Genomic DNA, 20695 nt, shown 5'->3' on the forward strand with positions numbered 1-20695 from the left:
GATGTGTTCTGATGATGTGGCATGGCATTGGCCGGCTCGAGTTCTTAGTGTAGTTGCAGATGATGTTATCATGGTTCTTTGCTGGTGGGCATGCTACGAATCTTTATCTGATCAGTGGGTCCTGGTTAGATCATCGCATTTAATCTCCACCATGCATGTCTATGAGTACAATGTTCTGGATGGGCTATTTTGAAGTGACCTTTCAGATCAATGTCACAGCTTGGGAGTGGAATTCGTGGTGCCTACTGTCATGTCGATGCGATTAGAATCTTCTTCAAAATAAGGTGAGAAATGTAACAGAGGTTCTTGTGTGAGGGATTGAAGAGGTGAATCATGGTGCATGTCCGTCCGACCCACCTAGTGGGTCTCAACCTGCACATTAGACCCTGTAGCTTTTCTCAACTCACTTTGAAGCTCCTGATAGGGTCTTTGGTGGCGGCCGAACTGCCCTAGCATTTTTCAGCTAAGTAACCAGTAAGTGGGACCCACCAAATGCTGTGAGACTGGCCACTAAATGAAACATTTCGGTGAGTCTTTGCTCTGGACTGTTCGGGTGGCTCTGCCATGCATTGGCTGGTCCGGTGGTCGTGTATCAGAGGATGCTGGAGGGGTACCAAAAATCTCTCAGCCATTGAATGTTAGCTTTTCCTCCATTGAATGTGAACCGTTGCTGTATTTTGCTTCTTGGCCTTCTATTTCTTGGCCACATCCAGTAGGGTTAGGACTCGTCCAATATGAGGGATGTCTGGTATGTGGGCCATATGTGCTGAGTAACATCACGTAATTGCCTTGGCATGAACCATGCCCCCACCAAAACAACTGAAAGCCAGGTGCAAGTGCTACGTTCAAGCACTGAAGGATTGAGCAGGTGGTCCACCATGTGGATAGCCCTTAAGCCAAAAGTTTCAGAGATGAGAGTAAATCTGACCATCCATCTGCTGTGAAGCTTTTTCCTGGTTCAATATGGATCGTAGCTCCAACTGCCCTCTTTCAGGCCGGCCACAACTTCCGATTCATTGATCTTCAAGATTGGCCCAGTCCATGTGGTAGCCAACTAGAAAAAGAATCCCAGTCACCAGAAACGTTTGCAACTTGTACCATGTGGTGGGAATTGCACAGAATTGTGCAAGTACCTGCACATTGAGCATTCTTTTCCCCAATGCATTATCAAAGAATCAAACATTTACTTTATTTCAAAGTGGTAGCCTTTTTCTTTTGAAGGATAACCATCAACACTCCTTCACCTTTTTTATCCCCAAGGAATCAGAACTCACTACTTTTTCTATCTATAAAGGAGAAACCACATCTTAGCGTACTGTTAATCCATCCATCCTTGGCCATATCTCCATAACAACCATGAAGAAGTCAGGCCCTGCCATAATCATCATCATGGCCGCTAATATCATTTTACCTTTTGCTAATGGTAATCAAACCACCAAACAAGCCATGCATGCATTTCAAGGCAATTGCTCTTATTCTGTTGAAATCGAAACCACATGTGCACCATCCGCCGGGACCTCAGACGTGATTGGCATCAGATTTGGGGACTCGGTCGGAAATCTTGTTATTGTAAAGCATCTGACGAACCCGAAGCTGGTCTATGATCCGAGAGAAGGCGAGAGGAAGCGTGGGAGCGTGTACCGCGGGTTCGAGCGGTGCGCTGTAGACATGTTTGTGGCGAATGGGACGTGCATGAGGAGTGTTTGTTCTCTCTACGTAAAGCAATTTGGGTCAGATGGGTGGAGGCCTGGTTGGGTGAAGGTGCTTCACCAACGTAACGGCGGTCGGATGTCATCTATCTCCTATACGTTTTACTATCGGACATTTGTGCCAGAAAACGTGTGGTTTGGATTTGATTACTGTGGCACGAACCGGCCATCTCAGCCTCAGGTTGCACCTCGTACAGGCCACGCAGCCTAATAGATATAATCCTGTGTATGATTAGCTATATGTGAAGTAATGAGAGTCATTATTGTGTTTGCTTGACATTACTATTTTTTGACGAGAAGCCTGCTTACAGTGCTTTTTGGCTATGCATGTTACCGTTATTTCGGTTTTTACAAGAAAGATAAGCTGAATCCAAAATTTTCAAGTGTGTTCTTCATGGAATGGCTCTTCCCTATCTCGGCAAGTGAGCTTTGGTTTAAACTAGGCTATCTCACACGCTCTAGGTTCTGGATTGATGATTAAAGATTGTAGTGGGACTAACAAAGGAAAGCATGGCCCCCTTGGCTAATATAGTTATCTATTCCCAGGTAACATAGCAATAGTCTCTATTAGAATCTCTTCATGATTAGGCCAGGCCAAATCTGACCGCTACATTGGGATGGGAATAGCTTAGCCCACATGCCTCATTCTTTCATGCAGTCGATGATGCTCCACTAAGCTATAAAATCCTAGTGGTGGGACGTCAATGTCTAATCCAAATGGTGCATTCAGCTTACGAAATAGTTAACGTTGTGCCAGACTATCATTCTATACGTCCTGTTGACAAAGTGTATCTGGATACGGACCAAAGTGAGGTCGCTGGATTGAAATGGGAAGAAATGGTGGTTATTCAACAAGATCTATTATTGCCTATGGTACTACCAGGGAAAAGCGCATACTTGAAAAGATGATGCAAGGCGTGCCCTAGTGGATGGAGGAATAAGGACTGCAGCTGATGGGCCTAAGGGGCTGTTTGGCAACGTAGATTTTTGTGCATTTAGAATTCAAAAGTTGTTTGGCATTATGGATTTGGAGATTATTTAGAATTAGAAGTATTTGAAGTACACAGTTTTTTGTTGTATTTTGAAGTCTCTCATTCATCGTGATTCAGAATCAAATGGCTTTATTGACTTCTTTTCAAAGGCAAGTTGTTGCATGTTATATCCATTGTAAACTGTCATGCTGACGATACCCTCAAACAATGAAGTTATCAGCTGCATCACTAAAATTATATCAATAAAATGATTCAAGTTGTTAAAACATTGGCTAAGTAAATCGACAGTTAAAGATTGTTAGTGAATCCCTCATTTGTGATCCTATGCTTGCGGTCATCCTGAGACCTGGAATTTCATCATTTTTCGCCAAAGTAAATATTTTGATGGGTTGCAAATATCACATTTGTATACTATAACAAGGGACATTAATGTTGATTTAGCAATCTAATTCAAATTCCTGTAAATGTACTTCAGAATTTTCATACATTTATTATTATTATTTGAATTTATTTTTATTGTTGTGCATTCCTATTACAAATGTGACAGTCTTTGCATGACAATTAATCTTTGCATGGTTAGCGGTGAGCCAATCCATCCTAAGGATTACATCATATCCTTTCATGCCCATCATCACTACATCAGTTGACATTATATTACCATAAATATTGGCTTCGCAAGATTTACATATTTGGTTCAAAACAACCTTCATTGATTATATACTAATTGCTTTACTAAGGTTCACATAGTACCTCCAGAATAAATCAAAATAGGAATATGTTTTTGAAGTACATCGACCATACCTTTAATGATGTTGTTATCATTTTTTTTTCTTTTAATTTCTCGACAGATGCGATAGCATATACTTTAGCTTGAAGGGGTTGCTGCCTGGAAACTTGGCTCCCATGATTGTGAGATATTGGAGGTTGTGCTAATGGCCAAGGTTGGTTTCGCGGATACTGTGGTAGCCTAAGAAGCAAAGATCGTGATACCTGTGGATATGAAACCAACGGTCTAGATGCCTGTGAAGACTGCTAAGAAGATGCAGGAAGTTATAGTTGAAAAGAGGCTTGTTGAAGCGGCTAAACCTAACCAATATCTCGCAATCAAGTTCTACCATTTTGAGCTTTGTATCGTACTTCCCACAATATGTGTAGTTTCCGGTGAAAAACTAGTCTTTATTTCTAGGTATTGAAACCTGAACATTAGTTTGTTGTCTCTTCTCTAACGGCTACTGTTGACTGCATATTGCCCTAATTTGACTTCTTGTTTCTTTCACCTGAGCTCGAAACTTCAAATACCATTCATTATCTCTCCTAGCCCGAAGAGCTTTGTCAACAATTTCAAAATATTTTTTAATGTCATCATAACAAAACTTGGTTCTAATATTCTTATGAAGACCTTCATCAAATCTTGACATTTTATATTCCTCATCTTATATTATCTTTGGTACATATCTTGACAACTTAGTGAATTTTACCTTGTATTGAGCTACTGTCATCGTACCCTGTACCAATGTTGAAAATTCGACCATCTTTTGATCACGATAGGCCCAAAAAAAAATATTTTTCATTAAATCCGTCTTGAAATTCCTTCCAACTCCACCAAACATCTACTTCACCTCACATAGCAAACGATGATAACTGAACCTTTTGATTCTTTGGACAATTCATCGCTTCTAATATTTTCTCGACTTGCTTCATCCAATTTTCTGCTATTGTAATATTTGTGACACATTTAAATACTACAGGACAAAGTTTTGTTAACTTCTCAATCAAGTCGACTTCATACATCTGTCTAGCCCTAACTGACAATGTTTATGGATGACCTTGGGGTGCTTGGTTTCAATTGGTCGATAAGTTCCATTGAATAACGAATTAATCATATTATTGTTTTATCATAGTTGTTATTTGATTTACCAATCCAAAAGAAGCATCCAAAGGTTGCGAGCTAGATCTAGTGAGATTGGTACACATAATGTTCGGAGACAAAGGCAATTAAGTACTTAGTCCAACCCCTTGATTTACTGCAGGAGGGGGATGTATAGGAAACTGTGGCACTTCTTCGTCCTCATCTTCATCCACTATATTTTCATCTTACTCCCTTTCTGTCGATTTTTTTTCAATCGAAATAGTGGTGTCTACTACCAGGTTGCGAGGAGTGGTGGCGCTAGTAGATGAGATTATATCGCGGAGGTTGTGCGTCTTCTTAAGGATCATAATTTACCTATAAGAAGGTTTAATTAATACTTAGCAAATTTATAAAATATAATTAGAATATTTTAATTCTAATTCAAAAAAAATCTCAGTAAAAGAGTTCCACTTAATCAATTTGGCAAGGTTTATACTGAATAGATTAAATCGTTATCACTGATTACTGTTCTAATCAACATCTTACCTAAAAATTTTTAGGTTCCCTTGTAAAAGTTTAAAACATTGTTGTAAAATTTTATCTAAATTCCCCAACTATATAAAATTTAAAAATTCCTATAGTCAAGTATGCGTAGAAATTATCGATTTCTCACCATTAGACACTAATTCTCTGAATCAGTATAGTGACTATCATATTTGAATTTTCTAAATATTTTTATTTTAATTTAGACTTGTGTATCTTCGATCAGGCCTTTGAATCGCCTCAATCGAAGTAGTACTTTTATAGTTACGGATTTTACAAGTTGGGTGATTCTTGTTACGCATTGCGCCAACAAGACTTTGTAAACTAAATATCCTTAAAATTTATTTTGGTTCAAACTAACCCATATTAATCGAAAATATACTCAAATAAGAGTACATGGAGCCTAATTTAAAATTTTACATTTTACAGCAACCAATAGGGGACCTAGTTTGGATTTCTATGTCCATTATTCCATACATTAATTAAATAGGAAAATCTTAAATGTCATTATTTTAGTTTCAAGGGGTCAACCAATTATGAAAATTAAGTGGGCTACATAACCTACAGGTCACTCTAGGTTTTAGAAAAAGCCTCGTTCTAATACTATTCTGTCATGCCCCATAATTCGAAATATAAAGTGTGCACCTTTAGACCTGAGTTACGGAATATGACTCGTACACAATGTTTACTTAAACCAAGTATTCGTACTTTTTTCCTAAAGGCATAATTTAAATGTACTCTAAGTTCACAAACTCAAACACTCATTAAGATATTTCACATTCAATTATTCTAATTAACCATTCATCCTATAGTAAGCATTCACACACATCAATCAATTAAAGAATTCAAAGTCGTTCATCTCATATGTAGTGTATCTTTATAAAGTTTGAATCATCATATTACATCCCACCTATGTGGAACTTTATTAAATTATAACCAACTCAAAATACAATAAAACATTCACAATTGAATCAGTCTTAAATTTCAAAGCATGACTAGATAAATAGTGTTAGTTCCATCCCATTAGCTATTGATTCAACATATTCAATTCCTCTTCTTCAAGATAGGGTCACTGCCCTTGAGGATCATCCATTAGTTCAGCCCCCTACTTTGAAAATTAGGTAATGTTTCATCTTTAACATTATCTGTATGATTTTTTCATCAATATACATCAGCTGGCCATGCTTAGTAAGTAACCTATCATAGTTCATGCATATCATAATTAAAATAGAAATGCATGAATATTATATAATGTATGAATGTGTGAATGCATCAAGTGGGTTGATTAGTCCACTTACTTGAGTTAGATTCTATCAACTCGCATATCCCCTTCTGGGGTAGCATTCTACCATCTTGGTAGGCTTCTACAGATTGTGGGTATTCAGGGATGTCTCCTAGGTCACCCGCTATTGTAAGCACCCATAGGTCTTTTAGGAAGTGCCCTTAAGAAATCAGTGCAGGAACGGTATGCATGACATGGATGCATGAGAATAATTGATATGTCATATTAAAAAGTAATTGTATATATCATCGTGTTTCAACAATATCATTTCAATTTAAATAATTTCAACAAAGCAATTCATACAAAAGAATATAGTAAATATATTAATCACATAACTATTTTAAATCATAACAAAGAGGAAATATATGGGAATTACTCACCTAAAATCTGGTGATATATATTCCAAGATGTTACCCTAATATCAATTAGTTTGCAATCACCTAAATAATCATGATTCAAATTATATTTCTATTAGTATATGTCTTTGAAATCAGCCCACCTATAATTAATCATTTTCCCCAAATCTAAAATTCATATCGAAATCAAATTATTAATATTAGTTTTATCCTATATAAAATTTTGGAACGATCTATTTTTAAGGTGGGCCCCATTCAAATAAACATGTTGTTTTGACCATCTCAGTGTTTTAAAAAAATGAAGGGTTATTACTAATTTACATCACATAAATAAAACAATGAAGTTCCAATTGAATAGAACATTCCAGTGGACTGTCGATCGACGTTGCCATCGATTGATTGAGGTTCGCTCGAAATCCACTTCGATCGATTGAAATTAATTTGAATTTTCAACATAACTCTCTAGACACTTTTTGTCTCATCTGATTGATCGAAACTGCTTGTTTGATCGATCAAATTGTACCTTCGATTGATTGAACTACCTTGTCGATCGATCAATATCATTTTGAAATTTTGACTTTAGTTACTGGACATTTTTGGGCCGTTTTCGATCGATCGAACAACACAACTGGATATAATCCGCAATCCGAATCTTATAATTTTTTTGAGTTTTTTTGTTTTTCTTATTTCTCTTGTTTTAAATAATTCATTGATCATATGGGATATATTGGAACCATCCATTGACTCCTAAAATTCTTCATTAGAGATGAACTAATAGATTGTTTAGATCTAGACCATCCATAGTCATAACCTTTAGATCCAAGCATGTTATGTATGATTCATTCCCTTCTTCTTTATTGTCCATCAAACGGTTAGATCCACCCACACTTTATGAATATTAAGTTAGATATATCACAGATTATGTATGAATGGTGGGGATTAGATTCGATCCGTACGATCACCAAATTAGATATAATGTGGAAACTAATATTTATGATTAGATTTGATTAACGTGGGTCACCATATGATCTGATCAAACTGGAAATTTAGGATCTGTACATATTTCGGTCCCAAGGATCAAATGATCCATTCAAATTCATTTTGATACAGCTGGATTCAAGAAAATCAAATCATTCATCAAAATACTATTATTTAAATCTGGATCTTCAATTATTTTTTTTCCAGAGATCTTTCCATGGACCAATATAATGATCGTGTGGCCGATCCACGTCGACCATTGTATCAATCAAGGAAAGATAGCTTAGAGAAAAAAAAAAAGGAAAAAAAAAGATAAGATATGGACTTACCAGATCTAAGTCTCTCTCTGCCTTTCTCTGCGGCTTCCTCTTATTTATTTATTTTTTATTTTTTATTTTTTATTTTATTTTTAATCCTTATTATAGGAGAGAAAAATCTAGATAAGGAAATCTGATTTAAAATTTAAAATTTTTAAATTTTTTTGTAAAATTTTAGTTAATATGATTGCAGAAATCAATCCTCTGACCTCACTCGCAATCAAGAGTCACGACAACAATAGTTAATACATTGACCTCTCTCTCAACCAAGAATGTCTCTACCAAGCTAACCATTGATTTTTTTTTTGTCCTTAATTTAAAAATTAAAAATTTAACTATTAATTACAATTTTTAAGCGTACTAAAAATTCAGCGTCGTTACAATTATTATTCTTCCAATAAAGAGAACCCTCTTCAAATCGTGGATGTCATCAAAGGCTATATTTGCCAGTGTGGATGTCATCAAAGGATATATTCGTTACAATTGTTAATCAATATTAGTTATGAAAGAATTATGCGCCTGTTATCATTAATTAGACAACTATTCCGTTGTTAAATTTACATATACATATGCAAGCTAACTTTTCCGTCTTAAAGCCTCACGTTGCTGATTGAGAGGTACAGAGATGATTAAGGTTGAAACAACATAGAAATATATTTGATAATGGTAATAATGACAAACAAATCATTAAGTAGTGATGCAAAAGGCTTTTAGTGGATCCTACCACAAATGTCCCTAATCCTAATAGACACCAAGCTTCATTTAAGTGTGCATGAACCACATCTGCCAATATAAGCCACACTCCTAAAATTATATTTACGTATAGGTCCCACACGATATCATAAGCATAATCATGTACTATAATTACCTTAAATTAATAGCTACTCAAATGATGAAGAAAAACCACACTTAAAACCCTTCAAATGGGCGCCACAAGCCCTAAAAATCTAAAACCACCTTTATAAGTAGCCAATAATGGATGAAATCTATCCAAAGCTTACTTAAACTGAACAAGAGTGAACTTAATTTGTATCAGTTTGGCTTGAACCATGGGAATTGGGCCTAGTTCAACTGAATTTGGCCTTGGACAGGTTAGAAATTAATAGGATGAAGAGCCTCTGGTTTAGCCTATATCAGGCTGACTTGGTACTTGAGTAAACTAACTCAACTCGACTAGTTGTGACTAAGTCAAGTTCAGGCCAAACCAGTCCAAACGATTTGGTTTGGAATCCCAACTAACAATGGAGGTAGTTATTCAATTTGAACCAACAGTTTAACTGGTCGAGTTGTAATACGTTGAGGCATGTGTACCAACCATTTACTAGGTTAACATCATTCAACTTCTAATATGAATTTAATTGCTCCCGTGATTTCTAATTGGATTGTAATCACTCTCGAGATGTATAATTGAACTGTAATCGCTCCCGTAACCTCTAATCAGATGGTAATTATTCCATTTTCTTCCATACTCCTTATATAAATAACCTTTCTCCAATATTAATTAATCAATTAATTATCTTCTATGCAAATAATCTTTGTTTTTTACATCAACCTTAAAAGTTTTTTGTTTATTTGTTTTAGTAAAACACACATGTTAAATTTTTTCTTTTTTTTAAAAAAGTGTTTAATTCAGTTTGCATAAGAGAATGAGTTTTTTTTTTTTTTTTTTTGGGAAAGTCAGGGAGTTTTAAACATTTCACATTATATGAGTTTTTTTTTTTTTTCTAATAATGTAGAGTTTAAATTGGAGTATTGCTAACTATATGGTCATAATACATTTTTTTAAAGCCTAGTGTAGACCTGATTTAATAGGTTAAAAAATAAATTAGTTGAAGATAAGCAATTATACGATCCTCAAGGCCAGGATATGAATAATACACTCAAGTTTTCAGTTAAAAAAAATGAGGCCCATGGTTAATTGATCAGGACCATAGATCCATTAGCCACCACGGATTGACCGTGTCCCGAAAATCTCCCAAACTAACTAATATCATCCACCACCCTTGTCCCTTTTTTCACAGGAATGTTGAACGTCACCATGTTCCTATTCTAAACAACTATTTGCAGGCCACAAATGGAAAGGCCCTAACCTAAAAAAGATTTTTGGGGCATGGTCCATGTTTACTTAAAAGATGAATGGTCTGGATCCATGAACCATGGGCCCACCTGCAGAAGCTGAAAATTTTGTACAACGCATATCACATAACTCCATTGAAAATTATCCAACATACTTCATCATCGAAAAATTTGAAAAAACTCGACTCATTACATTTTATCAAGACTCAAATAAGAAAAACTTGATTTGGTTACAACTTGGTTAAGATTCTGTTAAAAAAACTTCTTTGAGTTGATTGGACTAAGTTCAAGAAAATCAAGAAAGAAGAAATGATGTGACCCTATTATACACTAGCCAAGATTATATATGTGTCTGGTGTTAAAGACTCAAAGAAGGCTCAACCGAGTTATTCGACTCGACCATAGTTTTAAGACTCGGATCAATTCCGTGCAATTTGTTTGACTCAACTATCCAACCTGATTGGTTTGATGCATGAAATCACTCCTTACTTGGGTGAGTCTGGATGACTTATCTCTGATTCGGTTGATTTGTGACTTGACTTGAGAATGGATGATTCGGTTTGAGTCACTGAGTCGGACGTAGATTAGCTACTTACAGGAGAGTTGTGAGACTCGCTACTGAAGTGATGTCACCAAGTTCTGTGGGGCCTACCATGATGTATGTGTTGTATGCACACCGTCCATCCATTTGGAGATATCATTTTAAGGCAGGGGCCAAAGAATGAGCCAGATCCAAAGCTTGAGTGGACCCACCACAGATGAAAACAGTAGGGATTGAACGCTTACCATTAAAACCTTTTAGAATCTACAGGAGTTTTCGATCAAGCTAATATTTTTGTTTTCCCTTGTTTCATGCCTGTGTTAGCTTATAAATAAGTTGGATCTCAAATAAACATCATGGTGGACCTACGAAGGCCCCAACGGTGGGTGTCACTCTCCCCACTGTTTTCTGTGGTGGGTCCACTTGAGCTTTAGATCTGCCTCATTCTTTGGCTTGTGCTCTAAATAAATAGGTAGTATGGATACAACACATACATCATGGTGGGAACACATAACTTGGTGACGTCACTTCAGTGGCTAGTCTCACTACTCGAGTAGCTAATCTGCGTACCACGAGCCTTTTAACCATGGACTCAACTCCATGGACGAGGATTAGCTACTGACAGGTTGAGCAGCGGGATTAGTGATGTCACTAAGTTCTGTGGCCCCCACCATGATGTATGTTTTGTATCTACACCGTTCATCCATTTGGAGAGATCATATTAGGACAAGATCCAAAGAATGAGTCAGATCCAAAGCTCGAGTGGACCCCACCACAGAAAACAGTGGGAAGAGTGACGCCCACCATTAAAAACTTCTAAAGTACACAAAAGTTTTCGATCAAGCTGATATTTGTGTTTTCCCTTCTTTCATGCCTGCGTTAACACATGAAAAGGTTGGATCTCCAATAAACATTATGGTGGACCTTAGGAGGATTTCAATAGTGCACGTCACTCTTCTCATGGTTTTCTATGGTGGGATCCACTCCAGATTTGGATCTGTCTCATTCTTTGGATCATAGTCTAAAACAATATCTCCAAATGGATGAACGGTGTAGATATGACATATACATCATGGCGGGGCCCACAGAACTTGGTGACGTCACTTCAGTAGGGAGTCTCACTATTCAACCTGTCGGTGGCTAATCCGCGTCCCAACTCCCCTTGACAGGCCTTCCAGTTTTTGGTGTTTTAGAAACCTGATACAGATTCCAGAACCCAAATGCCTTGCTTTAATGACTAATCAAAACAAGATTACATGGAATAATAAAGCAAAAGTACGAGTATAACGGAAGCAATCCCATAGCTTTATGAACTAACAAAAAATGCATGTATGATCATCGACCGATGCTTGTCACAGTATACTCAGATTTTTGGTTATGAAAAATGTGGCCCATAGTACAGAAATCCAGACCATTGATCAATTACAAACCATCTTGGATTGATTATATGCAAGAAATATTCCAACCGGAAGATCCTAACCATTGACCAGGGTGTTTTTCAACTCAAACGTGGACCATTGCCTACTTCTTATCTCAACATCTATATGTAGGCCACAAATCGAAAGGTCAGGATTATCATGTAAACAGAATTTTAATACATCGTCCATCCTAGATGGTACTCAACACACCAACATTCTGGATTACTGAACAATGGGCCCCACTCGTTGGAAATAGGAAACTGGAGTACACTATGAAAAGCCTCGAGTCCGAGGATCTAATACGATTTGTTTTAGCGAATCTTTTGCTTTCGAGTCCGCCAAGAAACGAAAAAGGAAGCAAGAGGCGGCATATAAGAAGAGGGAGAGATGAGATTGAAATGGGCGGTAGATTTTGGGTCGAGGTTTGATGCTGAGAGGAAGAAAGATGATGGGGAAGAGTAGAGCAGCGATCGCATTTTGGGTCTTTTATCTTGCTTCGGAGATGGTTGGATTCAGCAGAGGAGATGGTCTGTACGCGGAAAAGCAGGTATCTGAACCGTGCAAAAGGTGAACCACGCCATGATGATCACCAGCATGAAAATCAGGTTGATCCACTCATCTAGCGGGCAGAACTTCAAAATCAATGGACAGCTGATGGTATTAATCAATGTAGGGGTGCGGCCCTTGTAGCGAGTGGATGGATCTGAGTTCCGTACCAGGTGATCATCATGACTTGCCCAGCCTTTTGCACGTATAGTATGTTTTACACGTGTAGCTCATTCGCAGGAAAGAAATGAGTGTATGTGAAAGTTCACATACAACTGATGTAGACCAATTAGTTGATCCAGAATGTCTATTAGGTTTAGATGGGCCACAATATGAAGAAACACTTATATATATGGATTACTTTCTTTTTTATAGCCATCCATTTTTCAAGCCATTGATCGTATGGTTAGGATTTTCTAGTGAAAGTGATTCTTAGGATCACAAGGAATTGATGATGGGCCAGGAAAAATAGATATATCAAATTTTTTATTTGGCCTACTTTTCATAAATTATCTTGCCATCCATTTTAGGAGAATGATAATGCCTCAGCTTTGTGGGGGCCATGCATGATGTTTGTGTGGAATCAAAACGGTGCATCTGGTGTACCTCCACATTTGACCGTACATCCTATGAATCATCCCAACCCAAAACTGAAGTGGGACACCATAGGCATGCAGCAATGTGAAATCAGTCCTGAAAACTATATATTTACTTGCTGTCGCCCACCTAGGTTTTTTGAAATGACTTGACTTTACAAGCGTCCTTTCTTCTTGGTGGGCCACACCTGATGAATAGGTAGGATAACATACACAACGTGGTGGACTACCCTAGGTTCCATCAAGAAGTTTATGTGGTGGGCATTTGTTGTAAAGGAAAGTGTACACAATGGCCAAGTGCCTTGTAGAATTCATAGACACGAAGTAAATAATAGTGGAGATCACTCATTAAAGACATTATTATCACATTATTTAACGAGCATGTGATTTTTATGAGAGTTGTTAATCCTCAAGATATATTTGATTAGTGAGAGTTTAATTTAATCAAGTTTTTATACAAACATCTTGATATTTCATATATTTATTGTTAATGATACCTTATACAATTTATTTTCAATTTCTTTTTTTAAATGCACATATATTACAAGTAAATAAAATTTTGATTTCTTTAGAAATTACATATGGTACTCTTTATAGAGATAGCAGGACAATTTGAAAATAGACATGTATGATCGCATTAGGCATGTAATCTCTAAGTCACCCTTTTCTGTTTAGATATATGTTGTTGAGATTACTAGTATTAAGACCGTGATATGTATCACTTTGAAAAAATTAAATGTTGTGATGGTTGCCCATCTTGTTATATATGATTTGAGAAGCATTGCTCATATTATTCAATGGTAGTGATTTTAAAATTTAATGGATACTCATTAAGAGGTTTCAAATAAATATGTTTTAAAAATATAAATATTTATTTTAAGAATTAATTAGTGTGAATCGAGTAAGAGAATGTAAGTTTACTATTAGGTGAGCCCCACATGTTTAACTGGTTTGGATTTAATTGTTTGATAATTTGGACAAAGTTACTGGTGGGCCCATAGTAGTTATGATCAATTCAAATAATAAAGGGTGGTGTGCTTGGACTGTTCTATATATATACAATATTTCATAGACACATAACTCTTACTAGGTTGATAAGTAGTACTTGTGACGGATTGAACTACTGCAACCCTTATTATTATAAATAAATTAAGTTTTGGTCTTTGCACCTACGTATTAAAAAACCTCTTTTTTCATTTTGTGTTTTAAAAATGTGTTTGGTGTGGAAGATTAAGTTTTATTCTCCTATGTCAACATCAGACACAACTTATGAAGAAGCCCCATGCAATCTCGTGGAAATGAACTCAAGCATCTGAGTCCTTCGTCCGTAGGAGAATGGTAATGAAATAATGAGCGGCTAAAAAATAGGCACACGATTGTCATGTGTTTTACGGTGCATTCGTATATGGGATAACAATCTCAATCTAGCGGACAATGTTTCTTCCATGGTAGGAGAATCAGGCCCGTCCGATCGTCAGGTTGGACACGCACCACACAAAGTCTAATGTTGGTCGTTGGTTAATTCCCTCTACCCATCCGCTTCTTCCTAAACATGTGGCAGACACACGTGAATGTAGAATGTGAGATGTTTCTGTCCTTTTTAACCATGTACGTGTTGCTCACTTGATGACCAGATAAAACTGATTGTTGGGCCCGGTATATGTAGAGTGAGATCCACCTGACTAACGTGCCGGATCTCACAGGAATAGGTGTGTCGATGGGCGGGTTGGCTCATCGGGCTTCCAGGCCTGGCCCACACCAAGTCAAGCTTGGGCTGGAGCTCGATCTTGAAAGTCAAGCCTGTTGGGTTGGGCTCGGGCATGATGCATCAGGTTCGGTCTCTGGCTTGGGCTATATAAACACCAACCCGATAAAACTTGGGTCGGGACTAGGTTGAGGTCTCGGGCAACCCAAGACCTCAACCCGAACCCGATCGATATATAAGTTACTTATATATTATAATTGAGTGTGGATAGTCTGTGTTGAAGGCATTGGAAATTCCAGTGCTATTGGATTTCATTAGCCTACGTCATTTCTAATTACTCAAGCTAATAAGATATGTTGGATTTCTCTCCCAAATAGACTGCGTGTTACATAATGTGACTTTTAAAGTAGTAGTTGTCATATATTTTACCTTGTTTGTTTAGAAAAAAATGAAGTTCTTTACGATAAATAACTACATATATAATTAATAAAATCACACATACAAAAATAAAGACGTATATTGAAAATATAATAGACTAATATGATAATGAAAATATTATCATGTATCCACCCGACCAACCCTATCGAGACTGCTTGGGTTTGGGTTGGGTTAGTGACGCAGGGGAGGACGTGAGGTCGAGCACCGTCTTCCTCAAGAGGATAACTATTCCGAATCCACGGAACTTCTTTGGACTCCTCACAAAGACTTCTCAAATCCACGAGGAAAGAAAGCAGAAAATAGAAATAAATTCTAATAAATTCGAAATTGATTGATGAATCATTAAAAACGAGTTCACAACCCTTTAAATAAGGGTACCAAGCAATGGGAAAGAAATCAGAATCAAACTACAACTCAAACTCCTAGAATCCGTGACTTACTATAAATAGTAAACTTACTATTTATAGACGGTCGTGATGTCTACTAGTGCGCAAGGTTTTCGGCCAAAAATAGTAAGTGTCCTATTTGGCTTCACCAAACCGTTCTCCTAATTATTCTAAGCTCTTTTCACATTGGGCGCAACTCCTAAAGCCTGACGGATGAAGAGTTATATAATCAAACTAAAACTTACTATTTATAGTAAAAACGGAATTAAAACAAGGAAACGACCATCGATCAAGGGGTTTTTTCGTAATTCCGGGCTGCGTAACCCGGCATAGCAGGGTTGGTTGGCTAAAGTAGCTCATTCTACCCCAAAATCATATATTTTACGTCAGATAACTCATTCCGGATTGCGAGATACGCCCGATCTAAGGTCTGATGGTCCGGATCACTTCTGTCGTCGACCGGGCCTTTTCTGATCCATCTTGGCCATGAAACTGTCCGCAACCTGCTCTATATCAGTTAGGGTTGAGGTATAGGAACCTTGGGTTGGGCTAGGGTTAAGGAACAACTTAGCCCAACTCGCCTGACTTTTCAGCCTTAGAAGTAGACATTCGAAAGCGATGCCCAACCCATCTCTCTCTCTCTCTCTCTCTCTCTCTCTCTCTCTCTCTCTCCCCCCCCCCGGTAGTGATGATGCCTCTATCTACGAGTGGTGGCGATGCTGTATATTTTGACCATCTCTTTCTCGCATCGGCGGTGACTAGAGTTGTACACGAGCAGAGTAAGCTCGGTTACTCGCTCGACTCGACTCGGCATGAGTTTGAGCTGAGCACGAGCATGAGTTTGATACTCGTTTTGATTACGAGTAGAGTACGAGCTGGGCAATACTCGACTCGTGTGCTCGACTCATACTGTGTGGTGTTGATTTATTATTATTAATTTTTTGTATAAATTGTTAATATATTTCCAAAATTGATATCATATATTGCTAATATATATCAGAAATTGTTAATATATGTTAATATAGCTAATATATGTTAATATCTGTTAATATGTGTTAATATAGAAATTGTTAATATGTTAATATATATTAATATATCTAATATATGTTAAAATTGTTAATATATGTTAATACAGCTAATATATGTTAAATTTGTTGCTCAAAAACCCTGCTTGAATTGGACTTAAATTCGGACTCGGACTCGAACTCGACTTGGCTCGATTTCTGCTCGTACTCGGATGAGTAGAGCACGAGCAGGAAATCCATGCTCGATGCCTGAGCAAAGCCGAGTATGAGTAGGACTCAGGCAGTGCGAGCCGAGCATGAGTTGGGCAATACTCGGCTCGCCTCGCCTCGTGTACAGCTCTAGCGGCGACAATGCCCTCTATTTTGACCCAAACCATAAGATGGACCGGATTCTTTTTGCAAAGGGATGAAGATTATATACTAAGTAAACTCCACAGGGCCCATCGTGATGTATGTGTCTTATCCACACCGTCCACACGTTTTACTGGCTCATTTTAGTACATGATTGAAGCATACCAACAACTCAATTGGGCCACACCATAGGAAACAATGGTGATAATGACAGCCATAGTTGGCCCAATATGACCATCCATCTCTACATAGGTCCGATTACCCTGCCTAGTAACTAAACATACGTAGAGATGGATGGTCTTATTGGGCCCACTATAATGTATATATTTTATCCATGCCGTCCATTCATTTTGAAAGATCATTTCAAGGAATGAGCCCAAAAATGAGGCATATTAAAGGCTCGTGTGGACCACACTATAGAAAGCAGTGAAATTGAAAACCTACCATTGAAAACCTTTTGGGAGCCATAAATTTTTTAGATGTAACTCATTTTTTGGCACATGACGTTAAATTAAATCCTAAATCCAATGGACGAATTGAATTCGACACATAAATCACAACAAGACCTACAACCTTTATAACATAACAACCTTAATCCTTATTACGTTATAACCACAAACTCCACATGTCACATGACAACCTTGACCCATATAACATGATAACCATGACCCATGTAACATGACAACCACGACCCATATAACATGACAACCACGACTCATTCCCATATAACATAGTAAGGATCGTGCTTTTAATGTGATAAGGGTCATTGGTGTAATGTAGTAAGGGTCAGGGTTGTCAAGTTGATGTAAAAAATAATTTGATTATTTTGAAATAATAGGAGTTGAGGCCTACAATGGGGTGATCCGTTCCATCCACCTTGTCGGCCAGCTCGCCGTGGGCTCAAAAAGTCCCGACTTGGGTAGTATCCACTTCTAATAAATATTACAATGAGCCTGAAAAGTTTCAACAGTGGGTGCCACTGTCATCATTATTTTCTATTATGTAACCCACAACGACACAACAAAAAGGATGGGCGGCATAAATTATACACATACATCAATGTGGGCCCCAAGAGTTGGGCCTGGCCCCCGCCCAAAAAGGCTTCCGTCCACATCACTTTCTCAGTATTAAATACCATGTAACTTCTTATTCACTAGGAAACCAAGAACAAGGGCAATTTGATCTAAAAAACTTCTCAAGACTTGTCAAAAGGCTACCTCGGAATATTTGGAAGGTCAAACCTCTTTCAAGAATTTAACCATACAATGATGCCAGTACGGTCAAAATCCCAAGTGAAAAGTGTAGGCTCTACAATTCCTGGTCGAACCTCTTTCAAGAATTTGACCATACAATGATGCCAATATGGGTGTACTCACATGCTTGTTCTTATCAATTTTTATGTCGAGCTTTGGGCTCAAGTCATTTTATTCCAACCTAACCTAAATAAACGGGTATATTAGGAAAATTCAAGGGAAACGTTGGAATTTTATTATTTTTGGGTCGGGTGGGGTAGACCCGGGTCTAAACATTTTTTTTCTTATATTAGGTCAGGCTTAGGCTTTGTACGTACGATAGGCCAATTAAGGCCTTATGCTTTGATCAGTTGTAAGTATTAGGTAAGGTACAAGCCTAGGTTACACTGCCCAAACCCGGCCCATTGCCACCCCTGCACATCACCTGCTAGTATGCTCAGCAGATTTGTAAGTCATCTAAAGAGTGGGGCCCACCAGATGGGTGCATGGCTTGGGTCTTGCTAAGCTTTGCTTCTAATATGTTTTCACTGTAACTCTACAGAAGAGCTGTACTTACACTATCATGGTAGAGACCACATGCACCCAAGGTGCCGGAACGTCGGACCACATCAGCCTCCGGTTCGGCGACTCAAACTCCAGTGACGTTTTGGTGCATCACCTCAACACCAAGCACCTGCGAAGAGTGGATGGCGAGCATACGACCGTCCTCGACGACGTTCCAAGACAGCCGTTCCGAGCATGCAACGTCGACCAGTTCCATGTGACGGGCCCGTGTATGGAGTCGCCCGTGTGCTACCTCTTCCTCAAACAGAGAGGGAAGGATGGTTGGCGGCCCGGTATGGTGCAGGTGCTCGTGCCAGGAACGTCCCCATACTCCTCCCACACGTTCTACTTTCGCCGATACCTCCCTTGGAACGTGTGGCACGGATCTGACTCGTGTGACACTAAGGTCACTCCTTTTGGGATAAAGCATACTAGGAAGATGTTTGGTGATAAGAACAAGTTAGTGACCAAAGTATTATTTTAAGGCTAATGAAATATCCACAGGCACATGTGCAATTATGGAACACGTGTGTGAAATCTGAGCTTTCTATAATGTTGGAAATAATGCTTATATCTTCTGTCTAAATAATCAGATAATTTCACCCAGCAGGTGGGCCACAACATCCTTTTCTAGCCATTCATTTGTTTTGATATGCTGCATGCCACCTGAGGATAGAAATGGGCTGATTTTTTATGGCAGGAGATCTAAATAGTGCAGCTCACCTATGGAAATTCAGATATTTCACACGTGTCACATTATGACACATGTGCCAGCGTGTGGATGTGTACGGCTCCACATCGCATGTGGAATTAGCAAACCTCACTTCAATTAGTTTGTTTGTCAAGAACGAAACTTAGGATTATATCTTGTATAATGTGTTTTATTTTTTTATGGCTAATAAATTAATATGAGGTTCGCAAAGCTCACACGTGTGGAGTCTTGCGCATACACAGAGACACGTGCCAATGAAGAGCATGGTACGAGATTTGAGCATTAATCCACTGCGTGGCTACACTATTTAGATCTCCTGGCCTAAATTTCATGCCATTTAAGACTTCTGGCGGGTCACACAGTATACAAAATAAATGGACGATCAGAAAATTGTATCTTAACCGTCGGTGTTTTTATTTTTTTTAATCATGCCCCACCTGATGAGTAGAATAGTCTATTTTTTCGGCAGAAGATCTAATTAAGTTGAGTCCGGATCCTCTGTTTCCAGCGAACTGTGGGTTCCCGTGTCCTGAAATTTAATTGGTCCACACCATTTGTGCTGACATCACTACAACGCTTTAATGAAATAACGACCTGTTTACATAATACTACTTGGTTAAGAAGAAAGATTACATTTCCAACTGCTAATTCAAGAACGCTTACTGACACCCCAGGATCAGTGACGTTGGGAAGCGGATTGCATAGTGTTTACTTAGTAGACTCAGTCAAGTCCACCTTGATTTATTTATTTTATCCGCTGAATCCATCCATTTTCCCAGATAATTTTAGTGTTTCAGCCCAAAATGTTCAAATGGAATACGCCACAGGAAACAATTGATTTGAATATCTACAATTGAAATTTTGGATCAAGCTCATATTTGCGTTTACCATTCATCCATGTCTTTATGATCTCATGAGCAGGTTGGATGACAAATAAGCATCACTGTGGGCCTAGAAAGGTTTCGACAGTGGAAATCATTATACCCACTGTTTCCTTTCCTGTGTTGTGATCCACTTGATCTTTGTATATGCTTCCATTTTGGAATCAACCCCTTACATTAGATGGAAAAACGGATGGA

At 38.0% G+C, this 20695-nt stretch overlaps 1 protein-coding gene across 1 annotated transcript; it reads left to right on the forward strand.

The window, feature by feature from the left end:
- Positions 1-12435: 12435 nt before the first annotated feature.
- LOC131253113 (embryo-specific protein ATS3A-like) lies at positions 12436-19826 on the forward strand. Its single transcript, XM_058253939.1, has 2 exons — positions 12436-12608; positions 18903-19826. The coding sequence occupies exons 1-2, from the start codon at positions 12489-12491 to the stop codon at positions 19386-19388; spliced, it is 606 nt and encodes a 201-aa protein (XP_058109922.1). The 5' UTR covers positions 12436-12488; the 3' UTR covers positions 19389-19826.
- Positions 19827-20695: the final 869 nt, after the last annotated feature.

Source organism: Magnolia sinica, chromosome 8 (assembly GCF_029962835.1).
Source record: "Magnolia sinica isolate HGM2019 chromosome 8, MsV1, whole genome shotgun sequence".
Taxonomy (NCBI): Eukaryota; Viridiplantae; Streptophyta; class Magnoliopsida; order Magnoliales; family Magnoliaceae; genus Magnolia; species Magnolia sinica.

Excerpts from the sequence above, each read along its gene's own strand:
- LOC131253113 (XM_058253939.1), top strand. The coding sequence starts at position 12,489 with ATGCTGAGAGGAAGAAAGATGATGGGGAAGAGTAGAGCAGCGATCGCA. Across the intron at positions 12,609-18,902 it reads GTCTGTACGCGGAAAAGCAG|AAGAGCTGTACTTACACTAT; the intron begins GTATCTGAACCG and ends GTAACTCTACAG.